This window comes from Triturus cristatus, chromosome 11 (genome assembly GCF_964204655.1).
Source record: "Triturus cristatus chromosome 11, aTriCri1.1, whole genome shotgun sequence".
NCBI classification, from domain to species: Eukaryota; Metazoa; Chordata; class Amphibia; order Caudata; family Salamandridae; genus Triturus; species Triturus cristatus.
In genome coordinates, this window is record NC_140594.1 from 884373959 (window position 1) to 884387000 (window position 13042).

The 13042-nt window shown below is 41.0% G+C and overlaps 1 protein-coding gene across 3 annotated transcripts in view; it reads right to left on the reverse strand.

Annotated features, from left to right (window-relative positions):
- LEKR1 (leucine, glutamate and lysine rich 1) overlaps positions 1–13042 on the reverse strand; it is a 775178-nt gene that overhangs the window by 700763 nt on the left and 61373 nt on the right. For 2 of the 3 annotated variants that reach the window (XM_085634761.1, XM_085634764.1), the window contains exon 1: positions 4327–4462. The exons of the other annotated variant lie outside the window; for it this stretch is intronic. In XM_085634761.1, the coding sequence (XP_085490887.1) occupies positions 4327–4377 (51 nt within the window). In that variant the 5' untranslated portion in view covers positions 4378–4462. Of the gene's footprint in view, positions 1–4326; positions 4463–13042 lie in introns of those variants that run through there. 3 annotated transcript variants of the gene reach the window in all.

Genomic DNA, 13042 nt, shown 5'->3' on the forward strand with positions numbered 1-13042 from the left:
CTGTCTTTTCCCTTTACCTCTTTCTTGACAACACTACACCCTCAGCTTTTCTATTGGTCCTGACGAAGCTCTATAGGATTCCTTATGGACCACCACTGAGCGCGAAATATGTTGACCGTATTCTAGATGTACCTAGTTCACACCACAGCACCTATCCTGAGAGCAGCGGTGAGTTACACGTCCGCCCTTTACATTTTTTCCAAAGAGGAGCTCCAGGATTCACTACGTTTTTAACCGCCTATCTTAGTTTCAGGGTTCCACTTAGTCATTTTAACATTCACTCACCTCACTTGTCTAGGCCCACACAACCCCATGCACAACTGCGGCGGCTCCTCAAAAGATCTCCGCTAAATAGCCCTCTTGCGGGGCTCATGAGGGACTGCAGCGCCACCCCCACGAGGAGCTACGCCCTATGATGAAGCATGACACCTGCAAGGGTGTGTGAGGGCACTACATACTCAAGGAGTAATTTCTCCTTTTTTGTCTCACCCATATTGACTTCCAATTGGGTGGTTTCGTTACCCTTTACTGGTTCTCCTTTTCTCTTCCCATCTTTTTAGGAACAGTCACCCCCCAGTTTGTACATCCTATAAGAATGATCAGATAAATGTCAGATTTTTTTAGGGGGTGCAGAAAGTCGGCAGGCAGATTTTAGCAATTTTTTGCAACCACATTTTTACTACATATGGCTCAAAATGCGGCAATGGGGCTCAGCACAGGATTCTGCAGATTGTCCGCCTTTTTGAAAAGTTTTTCCTGTTCACATTACATTAGCGTTTTTTTCCTGGCGAAAAACTGGCAACTCTGGCTTGAACCCTATTACTAAAACGTTACTCGGTAGGAGGCTCACACGCATATATATATATTTTTTTAATGATAGACTAGCCTTGTGCATTAAAATACATGTTTTATTTAAAGCATGGAAAAAGCTTTGGTCCCACAATGGTTTAACAGTTCCATATAATCCCTTGATCCTAAGAGCTGGATGCCATGGCAGTAATTGCATTTACCTCTTTCCGCCTGCACTGTAAAACGTGACCTTACCTATGACCCTGAGTCTGAAACCCAGCTCTGTTTTACTTGGCAATTACAACGTGTGCCCGGAGGTTGGATATAAAATCCACAGAGGATTGATATGGTGAGGTTCAGAACAGGGCTGCGTGGCCTTTATTGAGAGGAAGAGGACAACTCGATCTGTAATGGGGGTGTTAGCACAGTGTGTGTTCATGCCCCATCACTTCTCTGATCAAAATAAATAATTATGGATCCTTCTGCTGAACTTCGTGTTCGAGCACTGAGTGTCCCTTCCACTGAGCTGAAACAAGTACTGATAGAGAACTGTCTTTGTTCTTGATTAGAGAGAATAATGGCTTTAAAATATTAGATTCATCTTGTAGTTTTGTAAAAACAACTTCCTTTTCATGGGGAAAAGTACTCAGAAATGTGAAAATGAACATATTGAAATTATCCAAACGGACAAGTGGCGAGCACAGTTCGTTCCCTGGATGGTTAATTGCTAAAGCTCCTGTTTAAAGCAAAAAAAAATGATATAAGCACATAGCGAAAATGATGAAATAATCAACAAACACGCCAGCGGCCTCGAAAATGATAAAGGTAAAAGTGTTCAAAATGGAGAATTTATCAGACTAATTTTTGTGAAATTTAGAGGCATCAATTGTGTAGTCTGCCTCCATGCAGGGTTGAAGGCTAGACGTCCCCAGTCAACTTTGGTGAACCTTAGGTTTCACAGGTTGGAAAGGCCCTTCCATAGGAAATACGAGACAACGGGGCACGTTGCATCAAGCTTTTTACTGGTCGCAAACGGGCCGATTCTTTGCAACCGGTAAAAAGTCTTTTCCGATGCATCAAACCTAAATGCATTCGCAAAGTAGGTAATCACAATTTTTGCGACTACCAATGCATGAAGTATTTTATAAATGCAACTTTGCATTAAGGATTTGCAAATTACTATCAACTTCAAGTTGATGGTAATTTGCAAATCCTCAGAAAAATGAACAAAATTGCATTTTTCAAAGTGCCATGTGGTGCATACAATCCCTTAGGGCATGTGTTTGCATCACATGTGCACACTTTCCTTTTTTGGAGGTGCATCAGGGGGCCTTAGGCCCACTAGCACCCTTGCAATTGCATTCGCAATTTGAGATTACCCATTTGGGAAAGTGTAGGAATCGCTATATATTTTGCAATTCCTACATGCATAAGGAATTGCGACTCCTAAATTGCGATTCCCTAAAGATCGCTATTAAGGAATCGCAATTCCTTATCTTGATGCATGTGCCCCAAAAGCCCTTGTGTTGGAGTGTACGCCCAACACCATTAAACCTGTCTTTCTCAGTTATTGACCTCTGCTTTAGTCTGTTTAAATCTATTTCAGAGCCCACAAAAGTCCTGGAGAGAACCAGGTGCACACTGCCATGGATTTAGAAGCAAGGTAGGCAAACATCAACTGTGGCCTTTGGAACTGTGGCCCTCATTCCATGAGGCGAGAGAATCAAACGTTGGCCACAAACTGCGTTTCCACCTGATTTCCCATCATGAGTCGCGCAATGATTTCACAGCTGAAGGTTTGTCCCAACACCAATTCCCAGGTGTGTACCTGAGGAATGTGCACAGGGAAAAGTGGTCAACAGTGGGGGAAAATGTGTAGCCACAATCTATGGTGCGGGAATACCAGGTGGTTAGAATCTATGAATCTGGCCAGTACCCCTGTATCAAATGCCAGTAACTACGAGGTTTATTTTGTCCACCAAAATATGGAATAACTGCTCAGACCCTTTAATACTGGGTTCTTTTTCAGGAAGTTCTTCCTTTTTCTGGGGAAACACCACTGACATTTCCTGCCTCTGCGCAGGTGGAAAGTGTAAGCGGCAGGGCCTGTGGACCAGGTGTAGGCAGACTTTTGACTGTCAAGGGGAGCATTGTGTGCTCCGTCAGTACTGTTGCGCGGATCAGGTGGCAGCTGGTCTGTTATGCTGCTCACAGTCCCTGCACTTGAAGCAGTACAAACAGGCCCAGGAACTCAGGGCTCAAAATTATTGCCTTGTAATGATGGAAACAGAATTTCACCCAGCATTATTGCTCCTGGAAAAATAACAACTTGTAATGAGGGTCTGTCTGTGGTAAAACCTCAATTGCATGGTACTGTCAATTCTGAACTCACTCATAAACTTGGAATTGGGTGGTAAAATTGCACCGGCGTAATAGCCCCTGGGCACAAAAATGGACTTTCCTCAGGGTGACTTTACTGTCTAGTAAATCAGTGGGGCTCAGATGATTCAAGGTGTCTCAACCCACAACATCCATGTAGGCTCTATCTCTGTAAAAGTCACTGGAGGTGGTTTCATAGACTTTGGTTGAAAGGACTGTAGCAAGGTCCATGTGGCAGATTCAATGCAAAGAGCCCTATAGGCAAGGTCAAGAGTGTCCGTAGGGTGGAGAAAAGGAGGAGTTTGAGTGTTTGGGGTCGTCTGGAGGGCAATAATGGTGAAATAAGGGGTACATGCTAGCTACAATTTGTTTCCTTTTGTAAAGGGTCTATCTTGCGCTGGTAGCTCACTGTAACAATGTAGAGATTTCACTAGGGTTGGAACCTGTGGCCAACAGTTTACATACAAATCTCTGCAGTAAGTGGATTATAATGTAGTAATCTGTTAAATCAGATTACGTTTATTCTTATTTATCTATCCTTCACATTTGTGTATGCTTATGTAATATGTACCTGTTTGGAGTGTTCTACTGCTGCCTAGTTACGATAGAATGTCAGTGTGACACTCTTGAGTTGGTATCAGTTGGAGTTGGCTGCCACCAAGCTTTCTCCTCTCCCATGTAACTACTAATAAACTACTCAAGACAACTACAACATCCTGCCTGCTTACTACATTTGATTGGCGACAATCCTGGTTACATGGGCTACCCAGCGTGCAAGCTATCCAGAATCTAAGAAAATCAGAAGTTTCAAGCTGGCCCTCATCTTTAATCACCTAGAATTTGAGGAAGCACATCAACCTATGACAACCTACTTCGTGTCTTACAAATCAGCTTCACTCTACGAATCTAAAGAAGCATTTCCAGTGAATCCTGAACAAGCAAACTGTCCTACAGGCATCACGGTAGGACGTTTTTATTTCACATTAATTCCCTGCCAGTAAGAGCCTCTTTAGCAGCGCTTCACTACTCTACAACCCACTGTTGCGCTCCGTATCGTCTGAAGTCTATGTGCGTCATATTGACTTTATTTCACTGTCCTCAGCGAGTGCATCCTCCATTTTTGCATCATTTAAAGCAGCGCGCCCTCAACATTCTTACCGGACATTTCTTTATTTGTGAATTTGTTGCGCGCTCATTTCTTGCATGCATATCCAACCTTCGTTCTGGTGATGAACGTCAACACGCAGCAACGCTAGTCCGTCACGTATCTTCTGCGCATGCTTGCCGACGTTCTCCGTCCTTCTACCTAGGATTGGACGAATACAGCGTTCTAGGTTTCTTAGCAACTCCACGCCACAAACATCGCGCACAGATAGGAAGCTACAACGCTGATGCGCACAGCTCTTCGGTTAAAGTAAAACCACTCGATATCTCATGCTCTTAGTTAAAGGAAAGCCACTCGATATCAAGTTTGCCTCATTTGACAACGCGCAGCCTTTCAAATTAACGCTGATGCGCACAGCTTCTTTGATTTTGATTCGGTTTTATGTGTAATTCTTGCACAATCCAATACTTAGTGTGCATCCTACTGTGACACACACACCTTGTTCCTTAATTTGTGTATATCACGGTGATGTACACACCTCATCATCATCATCAATCGCTTTGACCAAGTGTGCACATTATTACTTTATTCTGGGGTAAATCACGGTGAGGCATACACTTCACTACTTAGTTCTCAGTCAAGAATTAGTCAACGTTACATTGTAATTTGTACTATTTCGTCATATTTCTCCTATTCAATTATTGACTTATTCAATCTTGATATACTCCTGCATTATTTTTTTTAACAACCTTTGTTGCTACCATGTGTACTCTTCAGTCTGTTAATCCACCGCCTGCATTTTTGGACTCTCCTGGAAAACCACCTATTAGATGGGAAGTTTGGCATGACACCTTTGAGACATATTTAGGTGCCATTGGCGCATCCAGATTTAGCGCAGACAGAAAGAAATACTTGTTGTTACATTCTCTAGGTTTCGAAGGAAGATCTGTATTTAAACATTTGCCTGATCTACCACAAGATGTCGTCCTACTTAATGACGAATACAGAGAAACTGTACTTAAACTCAAACTTCGCTTCGATAAACAACCAAGTCTCATGGTCCTAAGACATTCTTTCTTTAAGAGAAAACAGTCTGAAGGAGAAGATGTGGATTCCTATATTTCTGTGTTATGTAGATTAGCGGCAGACTGCAAATTCGAAAATGTTACTGATCAACTCATAAGGGACCAATTTGTATGCCATTGTAGGGACAAAAATATCAGACAAAAGTTACTTACCATGGGTGATCCGACCCTTGATGAGACTATCAAACTAGCTAAAAGTATAGAAATTTCTATGGTTTCTTTGAAAGAGTTGGAAGATAAAGTAGTGGAACCTGTTAATGCTATTAACCTTAATGCATCTGGCAGAAAATCTCTTAAAAACAAGGTTAGTAATGTCAGTAAGTCCGCTAAGTCTAACACATCAAGTAATGCCGAGACTTTGGTATGTATAAGATGTGGGAACCCACCTCATTCCAAAGGATCAAGATGTCCGGCTGCAAGTGTGACATGCAACTATTGCAAAAAAGTAGGCCACTTCGCAAAAGTTTGTCTCAAGCTCAAAGGCCAAAAAAGTATAAAGAAACCTACTATATGCATAGTTGAATCGAAGTCTTCTTCTGACTCTGAGATAGTTTCTGTTGTTTCTGATCACACCACATCTGATGTCATTGAAGGTGATCCCAAATCCTGTGTTGACCCTATCGTTGATATTTATGTTGGTACCAGATTTATAAATCTCTTAGTTGATTCTGGTGCAAAGATAACCATGATCACTAAGAAACTTTTCGATGAAACTTGGAAAGGTACTCAACCTCTCCTTCCGCCTGATCGCACACGTGTGTCGTATGAGGGTCGTAAAATCGACCTCTTGGGTTGTTTTGAAGAAGAGATGTGCTTTAAAGGAAGGAGAATAAGAGGAAAGATCTATCTTGCTGTTAAAGGGTTAAACATACTAGGGTGGTTTCATCAAGGATTGTTTGGAATGATTCTTAAACCTGGAACCAAAGAACAGGTCCTGGTTGTTTGGTGTCCTGATGAAGTACAATCACTTAAAGACAAATTTCCTTCAGTTTTCAGCTCGGATTTAGGGAGAATCCATGGTTTTAAACACAGAATAATAGTCAAAGAGGGGTCCTTACCAGTAAAACACAAACTTGGGGGAGTACCCTATAGTATTAGGGAGGATTTAGAGAAGGAATTGACACAGTTATGTCAGAAGGGTGTGATTGTGCCTTTGGCTTTTGGCTTTGGTCGTCGCCAGGAAAAAGTGTGGTCAACTCAGGGTGTGTGTTGACTTAAGATCACTAAATAAGGAAATCTGGGTTGACTCACATCCTCTTCCGAAAATGAATGACTTATTTGCTTCCACTAAAGGTGCTAAGTTCTTCACTAAGCTTGACCTGGCCTGCGCATATCACCAGGTTGAGTTGCACCCTGACCAGTGCTTAATTTGTGCAGGTGCTTTCCGGTGCTCAGCACCGGCACTTAATTGCCAGCACCGGGGCTTATGACTGTCTGCTACATGGTAGTGGTGTCTGCCAATTCAGGTACGTGCACAACAACTTCTGTTTATTATTTCAATTGAATTTGCAATTATTAGTATTTGCCTCCAAAGCCATTCTTATAGCTTTGGGGGCCTGTAATAGTATGAATTGTCACACTTTTAAGAGTGTGATGATTAGTAGTGTGTTGGTGCTGCCAGGGGCAACGGATGGTGCATGCTCTAGTCTGTCCTCCTGTCGAGAGCCCCGGCACTACAGTTTCTACAAATTAAGCACTGACCCTGACTCTCGTCACCTCACAGCGTTTGTGTCCCCCTTAGGCACATTTCAATACAAACGCATGCCTTTTGGGTTAGCATCGGCTGCGTCGGTATTTCAGAGGGTTATGTCCAACATACTTAATGGTGTTGATGGAGTCTTAGTCTTTCAAGACGATGTAATGATATTTGCCAACGATGTTCCTTCACATAACCTCATTTTGCACAAAGTGTTGGGTCTGTTCCAACAACATGGTGTTGTTTTAAAACTTGAGAAATGCAAATTTTTTTGTACTGAGGTAGAGTATTTAGGTCACATTCTGAGTCATGATAGCATTAAACCCAGACCTGATCTTCTGGAAGCAATAACTAATGCTTCCACTCCCACAGACAAAACTGGTGTCAAATCTCTTTTAGGCCTTTGTGAATATTACTCAAGGTTCATTCCTCATTATGCCACAATAGTCCGTCATATTAGCAATCTCCTCAAAAAGGGCACTAGATTTGTTTGGAGCGATGAGTGTATGTCTGATTTTGAAGAAGTCAAAAAACTTCTAAGCAACAGTGCTGTTCTCAAGCCTTTTGACCCAAGTTTACCTTGCTGTCTAACGGTCGATGCTAGTCAGGTAGGGTTGGGGGCTACCTTGACACAAGTTGAGGATAATGTTGAAAAAACGATTGGGTTTGCATCCAGAGTCTTGAGATCACCTGAATTGCAATACTCAGTCATTGAGAAGGAGCTGTTAGCCTGCTCATGGGCTATTGAAAAGTTTTGCCCTTACGTATGGGGAAAGCGTTTTTTGCTTCAGACTGACCACAAGCCCCTTGTCAATATTTTGGGCGGTAGTTTAAACAAGTGCTGTACTCCCAGGATTATGAGAGAATGGTCACCAAGTTGTTACAGTATCAATTTGATATCAGACATATCTCTGGGGGTAAGAATGGGAGTGCAGACTTTCTTTCCCGCTTTCCTCCCACAAGTGTTCAAGAGGATGATGTTTCTTTTTCTGACCTTATTGAAGAGGATTGTGAAGATTGTCTTGTGGCAGGTGTTGATATTCCTGAGCTAAGATTCTATTCTGAAGATGAATGGAGAGATACATTTGCTGATGACTGTGTTCTCCAAGATGTGTGTAATTTTGTTAGGATGGGTGGCCTAGAGAAAAGGTATTGTCTCCTGCTTTACAACCATTTTCAAAGGTTGAGGATGAAATTTCGTTGGAAGATGGCATTTTGTTACGGAACGACAAGCTTATTCCTCCACATTCGTTTAGGAGAGGAATCATAGTTAGAGTTCATGAGGGGCATTTTGGTTCTTCTTTCACCAAACGCCGCGTTCGCGACGTTTATTGTTGGCCAGGAATGGATTCGGAGATTGATGAGTTTGTTTTGAATTGCTGTATCTGCAGTTCATCAGACAAGTCTCTTAAAACTTCAGTTCCTCCTCTTATGCCTGTAGAATGTCCAGATCGTCCTTGGGTCAAACTAGGCATTGATGTAATGGGACCTTATTTGTGTCTCAATGGAAACTCGAGATTTATCTTGGTTTTGGTTGATTATGCTTCTAAATGGCCTGAATACAGACTTGTTAGAGAAGCTGACACGAAAAGCATCATCAATTTTTTGAGGGAGGTTTGGTCAAGGGAGGGATCTCCGGAAATACTTGTTTCAGATAATGGGAAACAATTTGTTGGAAAAGATTTTGAATCCTTCTTGAATGATTCTGGTGTAAAACATTTGAAAAGTTCCCTCTATCATCCTCAAGGGAATCGACTTGTTGAGAGGATGAATCGAGTGGTGGGGGATTGTGTGAAGTGGGCTAAAGTCAACAAACAAGATGTTCTTAAATCGCTTGAAAGCATGATATGGTTTTATAGGACCACTCCGCACTCTTCTACCAAAGTATCTCCTTTTGAGTTAATGAGAGGAAGGAAGCCTATTACTTCTTTTCGTCCAGGGTGGATGTCCAAGTGGATTGATGTAGAATTAGATGTGCGGAAACTGATGGCTATAGCAAAAGATAATGCTTCGTCACTCAAGCTAAGCAAAAAAAAGATTTCGACACTAAGAAAGGGTCGAAGACATCTATCCTTAAAATAGGTGATGCTGTTAGAATCAGGAAGTCTGTGCATGTTAATAAAGGTGAAAGCAAATTTGGTGCTCCTGTTAAAGTAATTAAGATCATGGGCAATGCCATTCAAGTTGAGGGTGGTTTTTGATGGAACTTATGCAAGGTTGCTAAAGACAATTGCTCGACTAAACAAGTTCCGTCCAAACATAGCGGTCATCTTTCTCACGGCACAGTTTCTGAAACAATTGCTGTTAGAAGGAGCTCACGTAATGTGATTAAACCTCTTAGGTATAGGGAATAAAGTTTCCTGTTTTTTAATTGTTATTTTACTTAGTAACTGTAATGTTGTTTTAGGTATTATTTTTTTTTTCTGTTTTCTTTGTTTTATTTTGTGTTAGAAGAAGGGAAGGTAATGTAGTAATCTGTTAAATCAGATTATGTTTATTCTTATATATCTATCCTTCACATTTGTGTATGCTTATGTAATATGTACCTGTTTGGAGTGTTCTACTGCTGCCTAGTTACGATAGAATGTCAGTGTGACACTCTTGAGTTGGTATCGGTTGGAGTTGGCTGCCACCAAGCTTTCTCCTCTCCCATGTAACTACTAATAAACTACTCAAGACAACTACAGCATCCTGCCTGCTTACTACAAACGGACAGTGCCATCAGTTGTACAATAGCACTGCCCTATCCCACTGAACCTTCCCAGGTTCTTTTGATGAAACCTACCTGAGAAGTTGTCATTCATTGGCATCCTCCCCCACACCCCCTAAAGTGTCATATTGTATTGGTATTTATGTAGCACTTTCTTACCATGTGCAATGCCCAATGCACCCAAATCGCATATAGAATTACACCTATATCCACTTAGTCACTTACTATATACTTATGTGTATCTACTCCTAAAGCCTTCTGGACATAGCCCTTAGAGATGCTCAGTGGTCAGAGAATACAGGGCTTGCTTTCAGGAAACACACGGACTCAAGTGATCTCCTTCAGTTAATGGCATCATTTGAAAATAATAATCTTGAAACAAGTATCTATACAACAACAGAGACAAAATTTCATCTCCTTCAACGTTTTTAGACTTGAAACTTAAAAACAAGTCTGATGCGGTAATTAAACCAGCATACAAAGTGTGAGGGATTGTTATGCAACTGAGCTGATATTTGGTGGGTCACGAAAGTCAGAGCAATAAATAAAGATGCCTTTACATTCTGTGTTTAACTTGTCCTTGATTCAATGACAGAGGTCCAATTTCAGGCTGCTTGTTTTCTTTCCTTTCTTGACTGGAAAGTGAGAAGAGTTTTTAAAGTGAATTATGTGACAATGTATGGTGTTTTTTGCAATGCACAACATGTGAATACCTGTAAATTAACTGTATGCATCCAGCAGGTAGGAAAGCAAAAAATAAGCACTTTTTTTCTCGCAATTCTGAAGTATGCTGGAAACTGATTTTAATTGGAGCAAAACAAATCCAGACACTTACTCATTGATGCACAAATCATTAATATGCATAGAAACCCAATTTCCACACATTATCATTTGTGTGCTATATAAGGGATAAAGCACCCCCTGCTGTACAATATAAGGATATTGCAAGTCACTGAGAAGTTCTACAACCATATAGAGGTACAAGGCTGAAGACTGTGTTCCTTTGTAAGGTCATGCAAATCCGAGGTGACTTGCAATATCCTCATCATGTACACAAGGGAGTACTTTATCCCTTACAATACATGGTTCCTACATCACCTTTCCAACAAAGCACTTAAAAACCTTGGTAAGAGCCAGCATGTTTACAAACAAGAAGAATAAAAATAAAACCTCTAGTGCAAAATTAAACACCTCAAAAGCCCGTTCATTATTTGTTGCAGACAGATGTTCTAAATAGTTCAATACAAGTCAGTTTAAAAAAAAACATAAGAAAAGCTGCAGTAGCTCGAATGTGTAGAAGCATGCAGAAAGATTCTAGCTTTTCTCTAATGAGTGCAAAAATATACATATTCTCTCTGCTTGTCATCGTGAGCTATTAAAATGGAGCAGAAGAAAGAAAAGCAATGTTCAGTTTTCGTTGCTTTAAACAGATGCTTCAATTATTCTCCTTGACCTGACCAGCCTTTTACCTCGGCTGCTGGCTCTGATAGCAGGCATTGTGACGTAAGAACACAACTGTTATAACTTATCATAGGCCAGTTCTGACGTCTTTTCTCTATAATCAGTGACTCGGTGCGCCACATGTCACTGATTATAAAGAAAACCCATTTGCCGATTATAAAGACATTAGAAACTTTCTGTTTATACAGCGATAACAGAATACTGAAAATTATATAGTTTTACCAGTAAAACTGTAGGTCTTCAAATTTAGTGGCCATTTCAGTGGAAACTGTGCTGTCTGTAAATGACAATGCACTATCATACATGCTCTAATTGCATTTATAAAATGCCCCACCACATGTCCATTAAAGGTAGGTGATTCACAAACGTTTGCTGTTATAAAAAACTAGGTTGAGGTGTTAAATGTTTGGGAACTACTCTACAGGACATTGAGAAATACAGACAGGAGATTCTGAGACAACTTAGCAAGACTGAACACTGATGTAGGTTACAAGAGAACACTACCAAAACTATTCAAAAAGAGATCTTCTAACTCTCCGCTCCTGCCAAGGAGGAAAGCTTTTTGAGCCATAATGAATTTCTATTTATTTACGTTAAAACCTGTTGAACACCAGTCATTTCTACATTACCCAAGATTCATTAGAATACTGACTCCTCTCCAGACAGACCTAGAATTTCTGGGTGTAGCTCCATTTTGAAAATTATTTGAAGGTAAGTAGATATCTTGATCAAAATCTTTGTACCACTTACCTTTTGCTATATTCATTACAGCACCAGTTTTAGAAATATTGTTGAAGACAACCCTGTTGATACGCTCTTGAAATGTTGATTCATTTGTTTGCTGTATGTATGGTCGTACTGAAAACCACTTTGTGATTTGAAGTGGAATTACTTTATCACAGGTTGCACCACGCGTAAAGCTGAGCACTTTCGGCAATTTATGTGATTTGATTACAAAATTGAGAACTATAACTATGGGTTAAATATATCTTTAATAACTTCTTCTTATATGCCAAATATTGCGGCCGAGCTATTTGCTAGGGCCGGTTTTGGCCAATTTTCTTACAGGGGGCCGATATTGCCTCCCTCTGGTAACAGAAACGGGCTCCCAGTGGCCCAAAACAGGCCCACACCCTGCCGGCCCACCCGGGAAACGTCCAGTGCCCTCTTCAGCCAGTCCGGCCCTGGTTATTCCTCAAGGTGAGGTATATCCCGCCCACCGAAATATAAATCCCATAGGATATACGTCACTGTTGTGACGTATATCCGGCCCTTCATGTTGATCCCCTTTGAAGTTAGCTTCTCCTAAAACATTATATTACCTTCTGCCTCCTTGAACTTTTGTGTTTTTCTAAGAGCCACGGTTGGTAAGCAGATCCCCAAATAACCTTGCACTTTCTGAAAGGGCAGCTGTGCTAAACACGGCGATAATATCCTCCCCGAACTTTCCTTTCATGCTTGCCTCGCTGAGATGTGTTACTCTGGAATAGATAGTATGAACGTTTTTTCTTATTAAAAGCTACATTATTATACGATTTTTAGGCGATATTTTATGTTACTTTCATGGCTCAAAAACTTGCCCCAAGCAGCTGGGTTTTACCGAAAACAGTGTTCTGCCTCACATCAAAGAAGGAAGCATTTCTGTGTTCGTGTTTAACATGTTCTACGATATTTTGGGTTTGACTTTCAGAATTTGACACCATCGATTTCTGAAACATTTTCATAGCGCTGAGGCTCAATCGCATGTAAGGAAGCGCTTAAGTCAAACCCAGAGAGACACAGAAATCAAACTGATGCGCCATCAGCTCTCACCCATA